This window comes from Temnothorax americanus, unplaced genomic scaffold, assembly GCF_048541705.1.
Source record: "Temnothorax americanus isolate GAGA-0224 unplaced genomic scaffold, ASM4854170v1 Scaffold25, whole genome shotgun sequence".
Classification (NCBI taxonomy): Eukaryota; Metazoa; Arthropoda; class Insecta; order Hymenoptera; family Formicidae; genus Temnothorax; species Temnothorax americanus.
The window spans coordinates 2,327,210-2,347,160 of NW_027509391.1; the positions used below are offsets into that span (position 1 = coordinate 2,327,210).

The following is a 19,951-nucleotide window of genomic DNA, read 5'->3' on the forward strand; positions in this document are numbered from 1 at the left end:
AGTAGTAAATTTAATAATAGTAAAATTGAAGTTTCAAAACGGGATATAATTGCAGAATTTACCATTCAATAATGTGTTTTGCAAAAAAAATTATAGGAATCGCAAACTTCGAGTTATTTTTAAATAAAAATTGTGAATTATATATCCTCAAATGGATTAACGTTTCAAACGTTTCCGATTACGTGCCAAATTGTGTAAAGAATATTCTTCAAAATATTAATTTCTCCTCAAAGTTATCAGATCCATGAAATTATGAGAAATACGAATTAGACAATCCTAAGGTAAGTATATTGCAACAGAACGTCAAGGTAGTTGAAAAAGGCGTGCACTTGTGCAGCTTGTACTGTAATTTAGCATTAGAAATAACGATATTTCGCGGAAAGCGTATTAGACTTGTTATGCGGCGCGGTTATGACGCAAGCGTAATAGGATTACCTCTAAAGCTATTTTGTCAAAATGTCTAATTGACATGGTATTAAATTATCTTATCTAGCAAACAATCCGTTTATTCTGCTGTAAATTTTCAAACAGATATTCCAAACGGTGTACATATTTAGATCTTTACGAGTATAATTATGACATGGCGTTATTCTTTGATCTCAAATAATTATGCTATAACAAGCAGCGCTCCGGTGTTGTTTTATACAATATTAACCCCAAAAGAAATATTTTAAAAAACTGGTAACGTTGTCTCGGCAAGGTATTAAATTTTACGCTCGGAGGTGGAACACACGCAAAGAGATTGGATTAAGAGTCGCGGAATTTCTCCAAGAGCATTCCTGATGAGCATCGCTGTTTCTCGTATCGTTTCCGCATGTTTAATTAAAGGAAGTTTAATTATATAATACTTTTCTTGATTATCTTTCTCGGTGGAGACAGAACCACCAAGTAAATTCATTCACTGAAATCCTGAGATAAAAAAGCATTATTTTATGTTCATTATGTTATTGTAATTACACTTCCCTAGGAAAAAGAATTACGTACTAGCTGAAAAACTCAAAAATAAAAAAAAGTCGGAAAAATGCTAAAAATATGCTGTTCGTCATTCTAATATCAAGTGAACATCCAGTGTACCAATAAAAATAACGTTGTAAATACTTGAGGAATATTGATGGCATAAGTTTCCTGCGTCTAGCGAGTTTACGAACAATATATATCCACTTGATGGATTTATATTGTTCGTGAACTCGCGCAACTGCCAAGCTCGCGTTCCTCCTCCGTCGTACTTTTGTGCCGGTTGGTAAAGTCTCGTTCGTAATCGCTACCTAACAACGGAGTAAAATGAGGTGCAAATGTATAAGAACCCTCGAAGCCCTAACAGTTCTCGTCATTAATCGGATTAAACCGGTCGGCGTGTAGCATCTGTCACAAAAGATTTAATTGCGCGATCATTACTTCCCGCGGGAATCGGGACTTCGGCGTCGTCGGAATGCCGCGGCAACTAACTTCGTTGCTCGTTAATTTACCAAGTTCGAAATAACTCCCAAGTCGAAGTCGCCAATCGCCGACTGTCGGAAAGGTTGGCGTGTCATCGATACGACTGAGTGTCTTCCGTAATTAAGATTTCCTCGGCGTTTAATAGTTCCTTTAACGCTTGTTCTCGCTGAAAACGCTTGAGCGGGTCGAAAGCGGGAAACATACCGGGCTAAGTAAATCTGAATGCAGAGAGAAATACGAAATATCCTAAAAGAGTGTCGCAGTCTTAAACTATAGAAAACTATTTTTTCTTATCTCAGATCCACCTACTGATGAGAAACTTAATAAAGATTAAAATTGAGGATGCTAGAAATCTATAACGTGCACGAAAAATTAAATTTCACGCAGATGAGAGAAGTAGAAAAAAATGAAAAAAATTTTATCGTTCAAAATTTTATCCGCATCTTAGGCTTGCATAAGCTTTATATTCAATTTGTAGATAATATATTTTTCGTATTATTATTTCATATTGATATTTTCAACATAATTATATGAGATATTAATTTACAATAAAAATAAGTTACCAAATTCTAAAAATACTCTTTCTATTTTCTAGAATACATTAATCGAAGAATTAAAATTATAACCCATTCCTCTGCGAGATCCTATACTAATTCATTTCGATATTTCCGAATCAACAGGTCGTACGATAGAAAAGTTCACAACAGTATATAATAACACGCACAATAACAGAATAAATTTATCGTTCGATAAATTTGATACAGTTCACAGAACATTACTTCTGTTGCAAAAAATGACTAAAAAACTAAGCGACATAAGCGATATAAAATTGAGAAGCAGATAGAAATTTTTCAACAAATAAAGTTAAATATTTTTTAAGATATATATTATTAGAATAAAATTACTAAACAGAAAAAGATGTTGAAAAGAAACTCTTTCTTTTTTTCATTTGTAATTTTAAACTATTGCCATAAATTATTAAACTTGCAGATACCTAAAAATTATTTTGCAGGATTTCTTGATAGGTTTCTCTACTTTAAATATCACCAGTTTCCTTGTACATTCATTCCTACTGACATTACTGAAGTTAGAAGCTCATAAATTCTCTTAGAGCGGTGGTCGATAGCATTACAGTTTATCCACTACATCAACAGAGCATTATAGATTGGCAGGTAGAGGCTCTCGGGGATAAAATTAATCAACGGAAATTAAGCCAATTTTGGAAGGAACGGGAGTTTCCAGACTAGTAAACTGAACCGAAACACCATTATTGACGTTTGATCGCCACTAATCACAGAAATCACCGACGCTAAGCATATTTCGCACACTAACAAGTACACGTAGCGTGTCTAGCAATCGTTAAAAGTCCATTCGCGGAAATCGAGTGAGCTGCATTAGATCAACTGTTTGGGATCAAGGTTTCTCCGAAGAAATAGCGCGATTTACGTCACAGTTTTCTCTTTTAGCTTTTAGCTCCTACCAATCTCGCTAATACCTTCGATCGTACTTGATCCTTCGATCCGACTTGAGAAAGTGATTGCCAACAACCCTTCGATATCTTTTGTATCACTCTCTATATATCTCTCTATTTTTATTATAAATACAAATTAATAATTTACCCCTATAACAATAATTAAAATATTATATTCTGAATTCAAAAAATTAATTATTCTTATACCTCTCTCTAAAAAAACTCTTTCTCTTCATTCTAGATTTTCTTTTATAAAAAAGCCTAGCTTTCCTCTTTGTTATAATAAATTATTTATTTTTCTTAAAATAAAAAAGTCTATTTTCTAGTAATAATTTCTTTAGTTTTGTAAGAGTTAATATAGACATATATTGTAAAAGTTCTGAAAAAAGTAGGTAAATTATTTTTTTACACCTTTCTAATCTCTTTAATTGTTTTAAGAAAAGTAATATATTTTTTAATGCAAATCAATATGTATTATTCGTAAGAAAACTTCAATAAGGAAGTGATAAACTGTGTCGTCTTCAATATCTTTGCAAATTTTTTATCCTTTAGAAGCACGCTTGACGTCTGCAACGTAGAAGAGATGTCATTCTTTCTCTCGTAAGCTTGTTACAGAAGTTACTGTCGGGAGAACACTATATTGACGCTTGATACGTCAAGTCTTAACTGTCTTATCGTGTTTGCGAACTCGAATGCACGCTCTGCGAAATTCTCACGAGTTTTATGGACAGCTTTTGTTACGATTTAAATTCGAACTTTATTGTAACTGACTCAACCATGAAGAATCTTCGCGTAATCATTAGATATTTCCTTTTCCCGAGAACTCGTAAACTTTTCCCTCTCGTTTCGGCGTTACGTAAACCTTGTTTATTCGCTTCACATCTCGATAATAAATCACTGTCCGTGCAAAATTCACAAATTTTTAAACGCAAATGTATACTTATAACGAGCAAAACGTATCACTGCAAAAACACGGTAAATAAATATATGATAAATTAATGTCGTATATTATTTATATATCCATCTCCCTATATTTCTCAAACGGAAATAAATGCATTGAAATAGATTGACTGAGAAATATCAATGGTTTTCACAATGATTAATTACATAAGATGTTATTCGTGTCATTATCTTGCTTGAATGAGTCTCTCTGAAGATGAAAGGCGGAATAATTTATTTATGTAAAAGATACTTACTTATTATAAAAACCGTGGATAATAATTATCTCTCTTTCTTTCTCAAGAATTGTGTTATAATTCAGAACTTTTAACGTCCTCGTTAAATTGTCTGCTAAATAATAATATCTTCATAATAATAGACAAGATACATGTTTGCAAACATCACTGAGCTTCGATCAAGAAAGTAGAATATGTTATCTCTTTACACAGCGCGACAAGCACGTATCGCAAGGAACGCGCTTAAGTAATCTTTAATGCGCGAAACTCATTTTGCTCGTCGCAATTGCATCGCTGGCACTTTAATTTAGGCGACACATTATATACGTTTTTCGCACACAGGGTGTTTTAAATTTCGCAAGCGTCTTCCTCAGCCGGTTCAAAGAAAATGTTGCCTTAGCAAAACATTTAGGTATAAGTAGCAGTCCTCGCAATTAAATAAAGCTTCTGCAGGCAAAAGCTGATTTCAGATTAACGGCAATTATTTAACGGCAATATACGGGATAAACGTGGAATTGGAAACGCTCTATACGTGTCCGATGGTCTTATGCGGTGTCCCCGAACACAAAATGCGGTCACGACGGCGATCGAATGTAACCCCAATGGAACAATATAACCCCTTATACTCACCACGTAGCAGTTTCCGCGGCGATCGTTCCTGTCGTCATCGCGATCCATAACGAGATGGCAAACAGTCGTGGCTGGTCATGCAGGGAATTCAGTCCGAGAGTTCCGAGACCGTGTCCGGACGCTGAAAAAGATCGATAGATAAACACACACAGAAATGCATCGGGGAGAAAATTCATTTCTATATGTAGAAAAGCGATACATGCAATCTATGAATACTAAAACAGTTATTTGTGTAACAAGTGCGGAAAGACGGAAATTCACGGATGCGCGGAGTGGACCCGTGAATTTTCAACTTCACGCACGTGTGACACACCCTATTTTATATTACAAGTGCGTGGAAAGTGCGGTCTATCACGCGCGCGTCGCGCGCGGAATGGGCCACTTTCCACGCACGTGTGACATAAAATTTATTTGTAAAGGTTTATTTCACAGAAATAAACCGTATATTCCACAAATAAATTTTTAAGTATTTTTTTCTCAGTGCAGGAAAAAAACCTTCATTTTACTTTCTCCTTTATTTGGTGAGTTTATAAACTCAGAAAAAAATGTTTTCTTAAATCTACCTAATATACTTTTTTGAATTAAGGAAACTAAATACAAAGAAATCTATTTTCTTGCAAATAATAAGTTTTTTTTTCAGTGTGATTATCTCGTAATTTTATTATTTTTAACGCCATCAAGTATAACTTTACGTTCTCTCACTCTTTTGCATTAACATTATTTAATTACGTGTTAATAGAACAATCCTCGTTTTCGTTCGCGATAAAACTACCCGATTGCTTCACTATTTGACATTTCGCTGTCGTATGTAAGTAGAATCCATTACGAGGTGCGAATCGGGTTTACCGTAGTTATTACGGCTTTGCCGGGGGGGGGGCCGGCATAAACGGACGTGTTACAAAGTTTATATAACTATATAATAATTAAATGTTTCGAAACTGGTGCGCGCCGCGGGTGCTATTCCGATTCAGACTGTCCACATTGCTCGCACTATGAATTATAGACGTTGTTATGAAGAGATAACTATATGAGCTGAATAGCATTATATATATCTATTATTATTACGATTAGATGCGCTCATGTGAGTTTCCATAGAGTTATAAAAGTTTGGAAATGTAAAAAATTAACGAAATGCAATCGAAAGCGAAGGGAGAATAAAATTAATTAGGAGGAATATAATATAATTTTATATATATATATATAATTGTACTCCTTTTTATATATAAGAAAAAGTAAAATCTTCCTTTTGCTGGATATTTTAATTTTTTAAATGTGTTTTAGTTTTTAAATAAACCCTTATATTAGATAATATAATAATAAATAAATTTACTGAAAGTATAAATCCTATTAAAATAAAAAATTTTTATCAAATTAACCTAATTTAATTGTAAAATTAAAAATAAATAAACATACAAGAGAGCATAATAAAGTTATCATTAAAATGCTCACATTGCAGTTATTTCATAAATAAATTATTATCTCTTCTTAGCGTTTTCAATTATTTAGACTGTAGATGATTTAAATATTCCAATTGCTCTCTATTTTGTTTTCTATATAAAATTATAAAACATTGGGGGCGATCCACTATAGACGCTTCAAACGCTTCAGAGCATTACTTCGTCCTTGTTCAATATTTGATAAACAACAAGGATGAAATATGTTTCCGCAAGAGCGTTTGGAGCGCCAAGTGGATCTCGCACCCATTACATCGCGAAAAATAATATATAATGTCTAATAATATTTATAATTAACAATATAATTAATAATATAAGTAACAATTTTGCGATAAATGATACAACATCGAGAATTTTGATAACACGTAAGATATATTTTAAAACCGTTCGAAAGCTTGACGCGAGCTGAAGTATATTTCTCACTATTTCCCACCATTTTTATTTAGTGCGCCGCCCGTGCCGCGCGTTGCGCGTGTAGAAATGTTAATTCAGTGATAAATTATCAAACGATAATACGATAATACCTTGGCAAATTTCAACGATCCCGTCAAGTCGCCTCGCATGGATTATCTTGGCTATTAAACAAACTTAATTCTATCTACGGATCGGATATGGAACTAGGATGATACTTAAATTTTGGAGAAAGGGTTGCGTATTCGTCGAAGCCTCCGACTCCGAGACTCCGAGCTCGTCTCCGTTGTCTCCGACGCGACTCGGAGCTCGGAGGTTCGATCTGAAATTAGGTGAGGTTACGCGACACGACGTATGTATGTATGTACATACATACATACATACTACACTACACCTACAACCTGACGTCGAAAATCGACCCAGAAACGGGCTTCCGCGATCAGCCAATCAACAGCGGGCGTGAACACGTGATCCAAAACGCATTCTGGAGTGAGTGTGCGCTCAATGTACGCAATATATTTCGCGCCGCAACAGGTGTAAGGTAAAAGTTTGTTGTTTTATCACGTGTCAGAGATAATTTGAGATAATTCAATCTTAGCGCCAAACGATTTGTTAAGACGCGATGACGCTTCAATTGCGATAACGCTCGTATAAGATATTCCGCTCTGGTACTTTATTATATCATAACTCGACGTATCATGGATAAGGATGTAAATTCTGCCGGTGCGAAGACACGTGTTGCACAAAATTCGAAGGAGGAGAAGAATAATGTTTTGGCTGCCTATCATACCCTGAAATTTTCAAAGGAAGATAAGGATTGCTTCGATGTCGCGGACATCGAACGCAGGTCTCTCGCTGTGAAGTACATGACGACAAAGTTGTTGTAAGTAAAGTACATACGTGCACGTCATAGTTTTCCGTCGTGTTAAGTTTATCACGCACATTTTCCATTTACTTGTGAATGTCTGTTGCGCAGCGATTCGGAAGGTACGGCGGCGGAGCTGCTCCGAAAGGGTCTTAAAGACTATCATACTCTGGTGAGAGACAAGACTGGAGTAAACAATTACTGGAAACAGATTAAATCTCAACTGTCGGACGTAAAAAACGATCCGTTGAAGTGGAAGTCGAAGTTGGACGATGAGAAGTTGGACGCCACGCTGAATTTGATAAAACCTTTGGCTTGTCAGAAGCTCAACACTCTATCTTGCAAAGGAAGATCTTACAGCGATAGGGATATAGAGAAAATAATTAACAGTTCGAAGAAGAAGGATATATCGGAGAGAAGTAGAAAAATCTCTCCGCAGTTGCAGGCAACTTCTAGCCAAAGTTTGAGTCAAGAATTCTCATTGAAGCCTAACAGTGAACAGAAAATATCTACTTACTTCACGAATATTCCTAGAAATAGTATTAATAAGCATGTAAGTCACGCCAAACAGAATACACCCAAAGTAAAATCAAACAGCCAATCTTCTCATCCGAATTTGGATAAATTTGTCCAAAAAATGCCTCCTAAATTAAACAATAGTGATACGAATGGTAAAAACTCGCGCAGACTCGTACCGATAGATCCGCATGCACCGAAATTAAAGCCAGCTACTCCTCCACAGTCCAGCAGCGAAGATGCCAAAACGCAAAAAGTCACTCTCGATTCCTTCAGAAGCGCCAGGGACGAACTCCACATCCAGGAGATGAAGAAAAATAAATCGGCACCGAAGAAGACTCTGGGCGGCCGAGGAGCGGCCAATGCTCCATTCATCTGCCCGTTCAAACGCGACAAAGAAGAACAAAGTAACAGCGTCCCGCAAGGCACAGCGAGCGGAGAGGAAGTGGAGGATGAGAGGCTGAAGAACATCGATCCGAACATGATCGAGCTGATAAAGAACGAGATCATGGATTCGGGTAAAACGATAACGTGGGACGACATCGCGGGGCTCGAGTACATCAAGAAGATCGTCAAGGAGGTGGTGGTGTTCCCCATGTTGAGGCCGGACATCTTCACGGGTCTCCGCCGTCCGCCCAAAGGGATCTTGCTCTTCGGCCCACCCGGCACGGGAAAGACCCTCATCGGCAAGTGCATAGCCTCGCAAAGCAAGTCCACGTTCTTTTCAATTTCAGCGAGCTCACTGACCTCCAAATGGATCGGCGACGGCGAGAAGATGGTCCGCGCGTTGTTCGCGGTGGCCAAGGTTCATCAGCCGTCCGTCATCTTCATCGACGAAATCGATTCGCTGCTGACGCAGCGTTCGGAGACGGAACACGAGTCCTCCAGACGGCTGAAGACGGAGTTCCTGGTGCAGCTGGACGGCGCGGCGACGTCCGAGGACGATCGCATTCTGATCGTCGGCGCGACCAATCGGCCTCAGGAGTTGGACGAGGCGGCGAGGAGACGTCTCGTCAAGAGATTGTACGTACCACTGCCGGAGCTCGAGGCGCGTAAGCAGATAATAAACAATTTATTGAGATCGGTGCATCACGATCTCGCCGAGGAGGAAATCGCGAGGATCGCGGAAAAGTCAGCGGGATATTCCGGCGCCGACATGACGAATCTCTGCAAGGAAGCGAGCATGGAACCGATCCGGAGTATCCCCTTCAGTCAGCTCGAGGATATAAGAATGGAGGAAGTGAGGCACATAACGAATCGCGATTTCGAGCAAGCGCTGATCAACGTGCGACCCAGCGTGTCTCAGTCGGATCTGAACATTTACATCGAGTGGGATCGTACTTACGGATCTGGGACCGCTCCAAGCTTTAAGACTTAATAATATAAAATACAAATAACTTAATTTTTCTTGTGTACAAATTATTGAAAAGAAATTCTCTCGTATCTTATTTTTGTAACGCCAAGTTTTCTAACAGATACGCGGTTGTGTGAGATAGGAGAAAAGCTTTAAGAGTTTTAATTCATTCTTATAACTCTTATATCATGATTATAATTGTAATAATAAATATATAATATAATCGTATTTATGGATCTGATACTGCTCAAAGCTATAAAAGACCTAATGTAACATGCAAATAACTTAATTTTTTTGTTGTGTACAAATTATTAAGATTCTCTCTTGCGTTATTTTTGTAACGCCAAGTTTTCTAACAAATACGCGGTTGTGTGAGATAGGAAAAGCTTTTTAATAAAAGTTTTAATTCCTTCTCGCACACACAACTCTTATATATCATGTGATTATTGATATTATAACAATAAATATATAATAAATTAATATTGGGTATTAATTAAATGCTTGTTGAAACAAATTATCTGCCTTGCAGTCTACAATCGTAACTTAAAATACTGAATATTATCATGCAATTTAAAAAATGGAGTGTACATATATATACATATTAATATTATATATGTTATAAAATAATATTAAATTAATACTAAATATTTAAAAAAATCATTTTCAAATTGGTATGGAATAGTGAATTTCTAGAGACTCGTGGACTTCCCTATTTTATAGCCAATCGTTGATCATCATTGGAAAATGCTGGCTGCGCTCCGATATTTACTGTCAAGTTTCCTATCTCAGTACCATCTATATACTTTCCTTGTCGTATTGCGAGATTGCGACGCGTGCCGTCTGCCGTCGCGTGCGCGAAGCTGAGAACTATAGCGAGAGATGTCGGCCTTTTGTTTTGGTTGAATTCATAAATCCGCGAGCTCCATCGTTCACTCCGTACTGCTCCGTATTGCTTCGTATTTCGTTCAGAATTGATTCGGGCGTGGATGATGTAGAGATACCCCGTTCTCGCCTGCGTGACGTAAACTGCCAGGTAAACAAAACAATTATCGCATACTTACATCTCGCACGAGGAGGAGGCGGCATACACGCGGGAAATTGTGATCTGTCCGTCACCGATATATTTCTACCTGCAGAGAAGTCGAGAGAGACGAGCGAGATCCAGCCGATCAAGTATGTTCAATCAGAGCAACTCGTTGAGGACGGCAACGTCGAACACGTCGAATCCGATGCAAGACTTCGAGGTTGTCTCGCCGCCGGACGACTCGATTTCGAGCCTGGCCTTCAGCCCGGCGTCCATACCGCAGAATTTTTTAGTGGCCGGCTCCTGGGACTGCAACGTTCGCTGTTGGGAGGTGGAGCAATCCGGCAAGACGGTACCGAAATCCATGCAGAGTATGGCATCGCCGGTCTTGGATGTGTGCTGGAGTGACGTAAGTCCCTTGTTAAAATATGATAATAATAATGTAATTATATAAAACAAACACAACTGTGCGGATAAATAACAGCACGAAAGAACGTAATGATGACCACGTAATAATTGTTAGGATGGAACCAAAGTATTTATGGCGGGTTGTGACAAGACGGCAAAGTGCTGGGACCTAGCTACGAATCAGAGCGTACAAGTGGCGGCTCATGACGCGCCGATCAGAACATGCCACTGGATAAAGGCATCTACGTATTCTTGCCTGATGACTGGTTCCTGGGATAAGACACTAAGGGTTAATATTCAATTTGCAATCTTATTTTAAGAGTTAATGTTATATATTTTATAATTCATCAAATTCTTTTGCCTAGTTGCCTTCCAGTTTTCTTACTATATTTGTTATTGTTATTAAAATATTTCTCTAATGCGCCTGAAATTTGTTATCGAAGCGTGAAATTTTCAGTTTTGGGATCTGCGCAGTCCTAAACCGGCGATGACTATCAACCTACCAGAAAGGTGCTATTGCTCGGATGTTGTAAGTGCAACCAAGTATCGTATATAATAAAATACATGACGCTGTGCAGTACCGTTGACATTAATGATATCACAGGACTACCCCATGGCGGTTGTGGGAACGGCCGGACGCGGTTTAATAGTCTATCAACTGGAGGGCAGTCCGCGCGAATATAAACCTGTCGAATTGAGCCTGAAGTATCAGTATCGTTGCGTGGCGATCTTCAGGGACAAGAAGAAAGTGCCGACCGGCTTTGCGATAGGAAGCACGGAAGGACGCGTTGCGATTCATCATCTGAATCTCAGCACAAAGGAGAACTTTACGTTTAAATGCCACAGGACTAACGGCACGCCCAATGGATACCAAGACATCTACGCGGTTCGTAGACTTAAAATAACAATTTAAATGAAATACGTCCTTTTTATTTTCTTGGACAGACACGATAACTAATCGATTCGCGGACAGGTAAACGACATAGCATTCCATCCGGTGCATGGCACCGTAGCGACCGTAGGCGGCGATGGTACTTTTGGTTTTTGGGACAAGGACGCACGTACCAAGTTGAAATCCTCCGAAACGATGGAGCAACCCATCACACGTTGTTGTTTCAATCACAATGGGCAGATATTTGCGTACGCCGTTTCTTACGATTGGTCCAAGGTGTGGATCCCACGATTTGCTGTCGTTCGAAGTAAATTAATCGTCGAAATTGTCTGCGCGTAACATAATCGATTTGCAAATGTTTCAGGGCCACGAGTACTATAATCCGGCGAAGAAAAATCAGATCTTCCTGAGACCATGTTACGACGAACTGAAACCGAAGGCTACTCCCTAAGCTGATAACGAGCACGAACGAAGCGTCGTGAGCGAAACAACAGTATGAATCCAGATGCAATTACGAGGGTTCGCGTACTTTCGGTTGATAAAATCATGCTACCGATACTTTATACTTAAAATGTTGATATGCGTTAACCATCGGCTTTTTGTATATACAAATTTATGGCATAGGGTTGGTACTACGAAACGCGCATTTGTGTGAACATTTATCTTCCCATATGAATCCGCGATATTGATGGATGTGATATAGCGGATTGCCACGATTACTCGCATAATAAGTTAATATTCAAATAAAAGAATCCTTTTTAAAAAATATAATTTTTAACGAAATTACACATGAACACGCCTTCTCTTTTACGTTCAACGTTCTTGATGTCATTTCCCTTCTACAATTGAATGATGCATTATGTCTAAAGAAATCAGCGGCAGGATACTTAAGAAAAATCTTGAAAAAAAAATCAATTGTTTCTGTAAGTTTACGAACGTCATTAAAGCCCGAAGAAATTTCAGCTGACATGATTACTATTTAGCTGATTATTATTAATTAGCTAATTAATTATTTAGCTAAATTATTATTTCTTAGCTGTTATAATAATTATTATTTAACTGATATATTATTATTTGGCTGACAATTATATTTTTGACGAGGCCTAGTTTAAATTATCCTTCGTGCTTGTTTAAAAAAATTATTATCGAAATCATCAACAAAATTAAAAGCTGATAGAAGAGGCAATTACAGATCTCTGGCAAATCTTTGACAAAAAAATGTTTTCTCAACTAGCCGTCGATGATATTGTTATATTGTATATATTTATTGTTATCACTACTTTATCTATCGAGTTATATTAGCTAGCAGTTTTCCTCGTCAACGTGTACAGATGCAAATAAGTAGCGAATGCAAATCGATCGCACAAGCAAAGCAAAGCAACACAAAGGTAAACAATATGGCCGACATAGGAGATATGTCGGTACGCGAAAGCGACATTGCTTAATAAATCAATATTTAAGCTATGCACATCGTAATGCCGTATAGATATATCACTTAGATGCGCGGACTGACCAATTTCCCCGTCAGAGACAAATTCTCCGCGTTACGATGTCGTCGGAGAAGGTAGGTTATGTTAGCGTCGACAGACCTACTCTATGCGAAATTGTTTAATAAAAATATCAACGTTAACGATACGAAGTGCGAAAAATACGTTCTACCTTATCAAATCTGTAATCTATTCGTCTCATTTTATCTACCGCTACGTACATTTTACGCTTTTTCCTCTATTTTGGCGCGCAAAGGAAAATGTTCGTTTAATTTTTAATTTACAATTTTTTAACGACAGGTCCTTTATCGATTAGACCAACCCCACGGCAGCGGTAACGTCTACATTTCCTGGCGTCCTGGCAACAGCACGCATCTGGCCACAACGGGTTGCGACTTTACCGTTGCCATTTTCGACAGGCAAGGGGACATTCAGGAGCGGATACCAATTTCCGGATTGTGCACCGGCTTCGGTTGGGACTCGGACGGGGATCTGTTGGCCATAATATCGCAGAATTCGTCGACTATAATTCTATGGGACGCCACGACTGGGAAAAAGTCCCAGATAGACGCGGGCGTGAGGGACGGGCTTACCTGCATGACGTGGGCGAAGAAGAGCTGTCTGCTGGCGATAGGAACGCAGAAGGGAAATCTGGTGCTTTACGATCATATAAATGCCAAGTACGATATCAGCCAAAGACGGGAGAAAACGAGTCATGAATGTAATAATAATGTAAAATGTTTTAAAGTTACTCTATTTAATTCTTCTTCGTTGCACAGGCGGATACCTATTCTGGGAAAACACAGAAAGCGCATTTTATCCGGCGCGTGGTCGGCAGACGGTCTTCTCGCATTGGCAAGCGAGGACAAGGTTTTAACTATCAGCACGAGCGAGGGCGATACCCGCCGAGAGATAACTCTTCAAGGCGATCCGTCTCACATACAATTTAGCGAGATGAAAATGGACCACCGACTAGGCGGTGAAAACACGGTATAATATTTCACTGACACTCGCTGTGAAAAACATCCACAAAATATTCACGTAGCGCTGTTACTTTTACGTGTGCAAAAATATGTACTTAGGTATCCCTCATCGTTAGCAAAACGACATTGTTCCTGTACAACATTCTGGATCCGGACAATCCTATTGAATTGGCCTTTCAGAAACGTTACGGGTTAATTGTAACTTACAAGTGGTAATTGTCTACTAGTAATACGAAATAATTCTAACGCGCTGTACTGTGATAACGATGCGCGTGCATTTCTATCATACAGGTACGGCGATGGTTACATACTGGTAGGATTTGAGGCTGGTTTCTTCATCGCGATATCGACGCACATAAAGGAAGTTGGTCAAGAATTATTTCAAATCAAGAACCACAGAGATTCTCTGACGGATATCGCGTTGAGCCAAGCGGTCGGGAAGGTGGCTACTTGCGGCGACAATACGCTGAAAGTGCACAGTCTGCAGAATCTCGAGGAAACCGAGACGTTGATCACGGTGACCAACGAGAATGGAATCAGCAGTATCGAGTGGTCGACGGACGGAACGATGCTGGCAGTCGTGACTTACGTCGGCAATATTTTAATTTATTTGATAGAGATTCCGAAATTAACCAGCGTCTGCGGCAACAAAATAGCGTTATTGACGAGCCTGATGGAAGTGACTGTACATCTTTATACGTTAGACAAGGTACCTTCAACGACGCAAAGTGACAAAGCGGACCTTTTTACCAATGTTCATGTTTTTCAGGACAAACCGAGCCCGCAAGTAATCAACACTATAATAGAACCGGCGATATTAGCGGTGGGTCCAGCACACTTAGCAGTAGGATTAAACAATAGAGCGCTCTTCTGGGATTTATCCATAAGCCATTATGACAAAATACATTTCGAGAGGGATTATTTGGCCACGATAGATAGCATCCGCTTGAATGAGACATATGTATCGGCGCTATTTGACGGGAAACTACAGTTGCATTCGGTAAATATGAGTTTCTAGTTTAATTACGAGCCAATAGTGAGAATCGCACAAGACGTGCTTGCTAATTCTACTTCGTGTGCAGATTAAATCCGATCAGACTCTAATAAATAACGGAAAGGATACAAAGATGTTCCCGGATTCGAATTCTTCCCACAGTAGAATAACGTGTCACGCTCTTTGCTCGGATTTCCTGGTTTATGGTAATGACGTAAGTCAGCATCATCCTGAGATAATTTTAAACAATGTTATAAATTATAAAACTTGAAAATGCGTCTATTTAAAATTTTTAGATGGGTCATATTATATATTTTTGCTTGGAGACATTTCACCAGTGTACCGAATTTATGCATAACAATGGAATAAAAGAGTTACATTTGGACGCAAATGGAATACAATTGTGCTTCGTTGACAATAAGTCTGACGTCTATGTATTTGATCCGATAAACGAAGCGGCCATTGCCGTGCCTGATTGTCCTGATAACATTGACGGCATTCTCTGGGATCAGAACATATTTGAACGTGCTATATTTGCAGTGTACAACAAAAGCGTTATTGTAACATACATTTTTGTAAAATACTTCGTTGAAGGCAAGTGAGACCTGAATGAGCGTTATGTGTTGTCTGTTATCTCATCGCGAAATCTCACATATTCGATTGCATTGCGAACAGGTACCAAAGTAATAAAAATAAGTACGACCAAGTTGCCATCGGATTCAGTGCCTTTACTAATGTACTCTGGCGAAGTAACGCTGAGTACAATGAGTAGTAAATTAATACAATCAACGTTAACATCCCACGAAGAAGTAGGGAATATCGTGGAATCGAAAAAAATTAATGAGATTTTTAATAATCAAATTTTGTGCAGACGGTAAGATTTATACAATTTAATTTGTAAATGTGGAACCGTGTACAAAATATCTGGGAAAAAAAAAACATTTTTGAATTATCTGTTAGGTTCCAGCAAGCATGGAACAGCTGCGAAAAATTAAACGAGAAAGATGCTTGGCTAAAACTGGGACAAAGCGCCATTGCAAATTTAAATGTCGAATTTGGTAAGGCATGTTTCATCAATTTTATATTACGACATTAAAATAAATATTACATAAAATTTATTGTACGCAGCTATTCGCGTGTATCGGCATATGGAAGATGCTGCAATGGTATGGACGTTACAAAGTATTGAAAATATAGATGAATTGGCTTTGTTATGCGGACACGCGTGTATATTATTAGGTAATTATAACGAAGCCGAAAAGTATTTTCTGCAATCTTCCGAGCCCGTGCAGGCCTTGTATCTGAGGAGAGATTTAATGCAGTGGGAACAAGCATTAAGTTTGGCGCAAAAATTAAAACCCGACGAGATCCCTTTTATTGCCAGAGAGTATGCCCAACAATTGGAGTTCACGTAAGATTTTTTTATTAATCCTATTAATTATAATCAAGTATAAACAAATCAGATTTCATATGGTGATAATATATAACGATTATAAATTATCCAACTACTTATCTTCAACAAAATATCACATAAAAACATACACAACAACTTTCTCGTATACTGCAAATTATTATAATTGAACGTGTATCTCTTTGCGCAGAGGAAACTACCCAAAAGCTCTAACAAATTACGAACGCGGTCTAGTTGATTACAACACGTCCGCTTTGGCTGCGCAAAATCCTCACCATCGAACTCAATGTTTAGCAGGAATAGCGAGAATGTCTATAAGATGCGGTGATAGCAGAAAAGGCGTCGCGATAGCCATGGATAACGAAAGTTCGAGGCTATTGCGCAAAGAATGCGCGGAGATTTTAGAATCAATGAAGGTATATTCACTTCTACTTAATTTCGAAGGTTTAATTGTATGAAGTTAATTGCATAAATATTTGTGTATCTCTAGCAATTTAGCGAAGCTGCGCAGTTATACGAAAAGGCCGAATATTTCGACAAGGCTGCATCCGCATATATAAAATTGAAAAATTGGCACAAAGTGGGACAGCTCCTACCGCAAATATCGTCGGCGAAAATTAACATACAATATGCTAAAGCCAAAGAATCTGAGGGTAAATATGAAGAAGCTGCCAAAGCGTATGAAACCGCCAAGGATCACGATAACATAATCAGAATTAATCTGGAACATTTAAATAATCCCGGTAAATATATTTTTTATTTGCGTTTTGTTACCCCACACAACAGGGGATGTATTAATAATATTTAAATAATATACTTGACCAAATTATTTTATTCGACAGCTCGCAGCGTTGAAGTTGTTCAACAAACCAAAAGCATAGAAGGTGCAAAGATGGTTGCGAAATATTTCCAAAAGATGAACGACTATAATTCGGCTATCAAATTTCTGATCTTATCAAATTGTCACGACGAAGCCTTTCAATTGGCCAGTCAACACGGCAAAATGGAATTGTACGGGGAAATCTTGGTGAACACGATCGATGATACCAATGTCCGGAAAGAAGATTTTAGAAGCCTCGCGTTGCATTTCGAGTCTCAGAAAAATAATCTCTTAGCTGGAAAGTACTATTTCCACGCTAAGGAATATCAGAAGGTGAATTTGCAATATCTTTGCAGAATCTCAAGTTTGATCATGCAAATAATAGCGGCGTTTTAACGGGCTTCTTTTTTTTTTAGGCTCTACGACATTTATTAAAAGCTGCGCAACTGGTTCCAGATGACGATAGAGCGATTACCTACGCCATAGATACTGTCGCATCTGCGAAGGATGATAAATTAGCTAATCAATTGATAGATTTCTTATTGGGTGGCGATGGATTACCGAAGGTTATTGTTATATTTATATATAAATAACGCTTAAGAAGAAAGATTCTAATGTATTCGTATTCCCTATTAGGACCCGAAATATCTGTTCCGATTGTACATGGCTAGGAAGCAATATAAAGAAGCGGCTAAAACGGCGATCATAATTGCAAACGAGGAGCAAGTTAATGGTATGTATTTATGCCCATACTAAAAATGTATAACGCTACAGTGATGGGATCTTATTTAACTTCAGGAAACTACAGAAACGCTCACGACGTCCTGTTCGGCATGTACCAAGAATTGAAGAGAAACAAGATCACCATACCCTTGGAGATGCAGACCAATTTAAGACTCCTGCATTCCTACATCTTGGTGAGATTACACGTGAAGAGAAGCGATCATTTACGTGGTGCCCGGATGCTTATAAGAGTAGCCAACAACATATCGAAATTTCCATCACGTTAGTACGACGAAAGCCGTTCTCCGCGGCGATTAACGCGAATGAATTAATTCTCGGCTTACGGTACAATGGTACGTTTTACGTTTCAGACATCGTACCGATATTAACGTCGACCGTGATAGAATGCCATAGAGCGGGCTTGAAAAACGCGGCTTTCAATTTCGCCGCTATGCTGATGCGCCCCGAGTATCGGGGCCAGGTCGACGCGAAGTACAGCAAGAAGATCGAGGCGATCGTTAGGAAACCACCGAGAACGAAGGATATCGAGAACGAGGATGAGCCCCTTACCCCGTGCCCGTACTGCAAGAGCAGAGTTCCCGAGACTGAAGTAACCTGTGATAAGTGTAAAAACACCATACCTTTTTGCATTGCAACGGTAAGACCCGCTTAATTATCGCTTACCAACGAGAAGAGCGCGCCAACAAAGTTCTCTCGTTTCTATCGTGCTTACAGGGACGACATATCGTGGAGGATGATTTTACGGTGTGCCCCCAGTGTGATTTCCCAGCCATCGGAAGTGAATTTCTAAGGTAAATATCACAAGAGAAGAGCGCGAGTATTATTTAAGATTATCCGTTGCAATAAAATTTTAATTTGTTGCGCTAGAATCGTGGAATCTGAAGAATCTTGTCCGATGTGCTCGGAGAGAGTTAATCCCGAGGCCGTGTCGTCCGTCACTGATATCCGTCCGTACCTCGACTATCAGGAGGCAAAGGCGATTATAAAGGCTTAAAAGATAACGAGAGTTTAAACGTGTAAAATCAATTTTTTTACACATTTCAGTGTAGAGTAACATTCGTTAATGTACGAGAGGAAACTAGATCTTGGCTCACGCAAACTATAGGCACTCGATAAGGATGTTTATCTAAACATCTGCATCTGTGATGCACGATTCAGAGGTGCCTCGTCACTATCGCGTGTCTCGGGCAAACGCGACGCAAAGTAGCGCGCGCGGTGCCTTCAACTTCAAACAATAGCGATAGTAAATAAATAGACCGCTCCGATCGGTCGAAGCGACAAAGCGTCAGTATTCTCGATACAACAGTGCCGTCCATTTTAAGTACAATTTATCCAAGTACAAGTAGATTATATTAATTATATATAGATATACAAATATATATAGATTATACGTATAAAAGACTCGGTGTCGTTTGCTACACCGAGCTGCGTTTTCATGTAGATTGCCATATATGTGAAATAAAATGACCGATGGTATACATCCAAATTTGCATAACAAAACATTAAGTCTATTTTCTGCAGCTGCATTGTTTTTCGCACTTGAAACGAGACATGTTGGAGTTGGAGGGAAGGAGGAAGGAATTCAGCTGCAAAGAACAAACTGAACTCTTCTTACGCGCTCGCTGTACCTAAAGTGAAACAAATATATAATGTTTGAACATATTTTTGAAATTCAGCGAGAAGGGAAATGAGTGCGTGGCAATAAAAAAAAAAACAAAGTCCTTTTGAATCGAAGGAGATTAATAATTATAGCGTCAATGATCTGCAAGAAAAATCTAGAAGCGGAGCCTTTTGGAACGGGACGAAGTCGCGTCTCGCGTTACGTAAGGTGTGAGAAAGGAAAGGGTAAGAGTAACGAGAATCCCCTATCGTAAT

At 38.7% G+C, this 19,951-nt stretch overlaps 4 protein-coding genes across 9 annotated transcripts in view; 3 read left to right on the forward strand and 1 right to left on the reverse strand.

Annotated features, from left to right (window-relative positions):
* Positions 1-6,833, reverse strand: part of Cep97 (centrosomal protein 97kDa) — a 68,102-nt gene extending 61,269 nt beyond the window's left edge. Inside the window, exons 1-2 of the mRNA XM_077408945.1 lie at positions 6,692-6,833; positions 4,714-4,834 (exon numbers count right to left, since the gene is read on the reverse strand). The gene's annotated coding sequence lies outside the window, so the exon portion shown is untranslated. The remainder of the gene's footprint in view (positions 1-4,713; positions 4,835-6,691) is intronic.
* Positions 6,834-6,937: 104 nt separating this feature from the next.
* LOC143899021 (fidgetin-like protein 1) lies at positions 6,938-9,882 on the forward strand. 4 transcript variants are annotated; one of them, XM_077408957.1, is made up of 3 exons: positions 6,938-7,067; positions 7,177-7,461; positions 7,555-9,881. In XM_077408957.1, exons 2-3 carry the CDS (start codon positions 7,277-7,279, stop codon positions 9,335-9,337), a joined length of 1,968 nt encoding a protein of 655 aa, XP_077265083.1. In that variant the 5' UTR covers positions 6,938-7,067; positions 7,177-7,276; the 3' UTR covers positions 9,338-9,881. The 4 variants fall into 4 exon arrangements, with proteins under 4 accessions (XP_077265083.1, XP_077265082.1, XP_077265084.1 ...); XM_077408956.1 differs by having other exon boundaries at positions 6,945-7,084; XM_077408958.1 differs by having other exon boundaries at positions 6,981-7,119; positions 7,286-7,461.
* A 254-nt stretch (positions 9,883-10,136) lies between these two features.
* Positions 10,137-12,431, forward strand: Rae1 (ribonucleic acid export 1). The gene is made up of 7 exons (XM_077408971.1): positions 10,137-10,346; positions 10,450-10,746; positions 10,861-11,034; positions 11,203-11,274; positions 11,350-11,631; positions 11,719-11,913; positions 12,002-12,431. Exons 2-7 carry the CDS (start codon positions 10,489-10,491, stop codon positions 12,086-12,088), a joined length of 1,068 nt encoding a protein of 355 aa, XP_077265097.1. The 5' UTR covers positions 10,137-10,346; positions 10,450-10,488; the 3' UTR covers positions 12,089-12,431.
* A 245-nt stretch (positions 12,432-12,676) lies between these two features.
* Positions 12,677-19,562, forward strand: Oseg6 (intraflagellar transport protein Oseg6). Of its 3 annotated transcripts, none has more exons than XM_077408933.1 (20): positions 12,677-13,025; positions 13,425-13,804; positions 13,904-14,114; positions 14,207-14,319; positions 14,399-14,816; positions 14,877-15,107; positions 15,190-15,315; positions 15,398-15,695; positions 15,777-15,975; positions 16,062-16,159; positions 16,230-16,512; positions 16,703-16,928; positions 17,003-17,255; positions 17,355-17,665; positions 17,749-17,898; positions 17,969-18,065; positions 18,131-18,337; positions 18,427-18,713; positions 18,791-18,867; positions 18,944-19,562. In XM_077408933.1, exons 1-20 carry the CDS (start codon positions 12,969-12,971, stop codon positions 19,068-19,070), a joined length of 4,149 nt encoding a protein of 1,382 aa, XP_077265059.1. In that variant the 5' UTR covers positions 12,677-12,968; the 3' UTR covers positions 19,071-19,562. The 3 variants fall into 3 exon arrangements, with proteins under 3 accessions (XP_077265059.1, XP_077265060.1, XP_077265058.1); XM_077408934.1 differs by lacking the exon at positions 12,677-13,025 and adding an exon at positions 13,032-13,201; XM_077408932.1 differs by lacking the exon at positions 12,677-13,025 and adding an exon at positions 13,209-13,308.
* The last annotated feature ends 389 nt before the right edge of the window (positions 19,563-19,951 follow it).